Source organism: Penaeus monodon, chromosome 28 (genome assembly GCF_015228065.2).
Source record: "Penaeus monodon isolate SGIC_2016 chromosome 28, NSTDA_Pmon_1, whole genome shotgun sequence".
In the NCBI taxonomy this organism is placed as follows: domain Eukaryota; kingdom Metazoa; phylum Arthropoda; class Malacostraca; order Decapoda; family Penaeidae; genus Penaeus; species Penaeus monodon.
Genome location: NC_051413.1, coordinates 26,485,148 through 26,485,756, shown reverse-complemented (window position 1 = coordinate 26,485,756; position 609 = coordinate 26,485,148). Strand labels below are relative to the sequence as shown.

The window sequence follows — 609 nt, the reverse complement described above, 5'->3', positions numbered from 1 at the left end:
TTACGCCCGTCACTGGATGAAATATGTTGACTGATTTTTCAATGTTTGTATAACAAATGAAAAACATAGCTTTATCAGTTTTTTTATGCTGATTTTAAACAGCTTTCCAATCCAGCTGCAATGTTCTTTACATATATCAGTAAACTATGACTTTTGGTTGAGGTTTTATTCAAGATTCTCCTCCCGGTGCAGGTGTCAGCCGCCTAGAACAGATGTGTGCCTTTGCCTGCCTGTCAATCATAGTCAACTACGTTGTATTCATGACCTTCTTCCCTGCGTGCCTCTCCCTAGTTCTGGAGGTAAGTTGCAATATGTCTCATTATGGTTTTACTTCATTTCACACCTCTGGCCTGAATACAAGAGTGATACATGAGGATACGTGGAATTAATTGCTCCAGTGTGTTATTGTCGTTGTTCTTTTTTTCTTCCAGCTGTCAAACCGATGTTCCTCTGGTCAGCCTCCATGGCAGATGGCAACTCTAGCCCGTGCGATGGTGGAAGAGGAAAAGCCAAATCCCGTTGTTCAGCGGGTCAAGGTCTGTGAGTCCCTTTGTCGGGATTTTTTTTCCTCGTTGTATGGAATAGTTTTTATTTTTGTTTACTGAAGGA

General features: G+C 41.5%; 1 protein-coding gene across 1 annotated transcript in view; it reads left to right on the top strand.

Annotated features, from left to right (window-relative positions):
• LOC119591446 (3-hydroxy-3-methylglutaryl-coenzyme A reductase-like) overlaps positions 1–609 on the top strand; it is a gene marked incomplete in the record, with an annotated part of 71,751 nt that overhangs the window by 61,643 nt on the left and 9,499 nt on the right. The window contains 2 exon segments of the mRNA XM_037940187.1: positions 193–299; positions 432–536. Coding sequence (XP_037796115.1) covers positions 193–299; positions 432–536 — 212 coding nt within the window.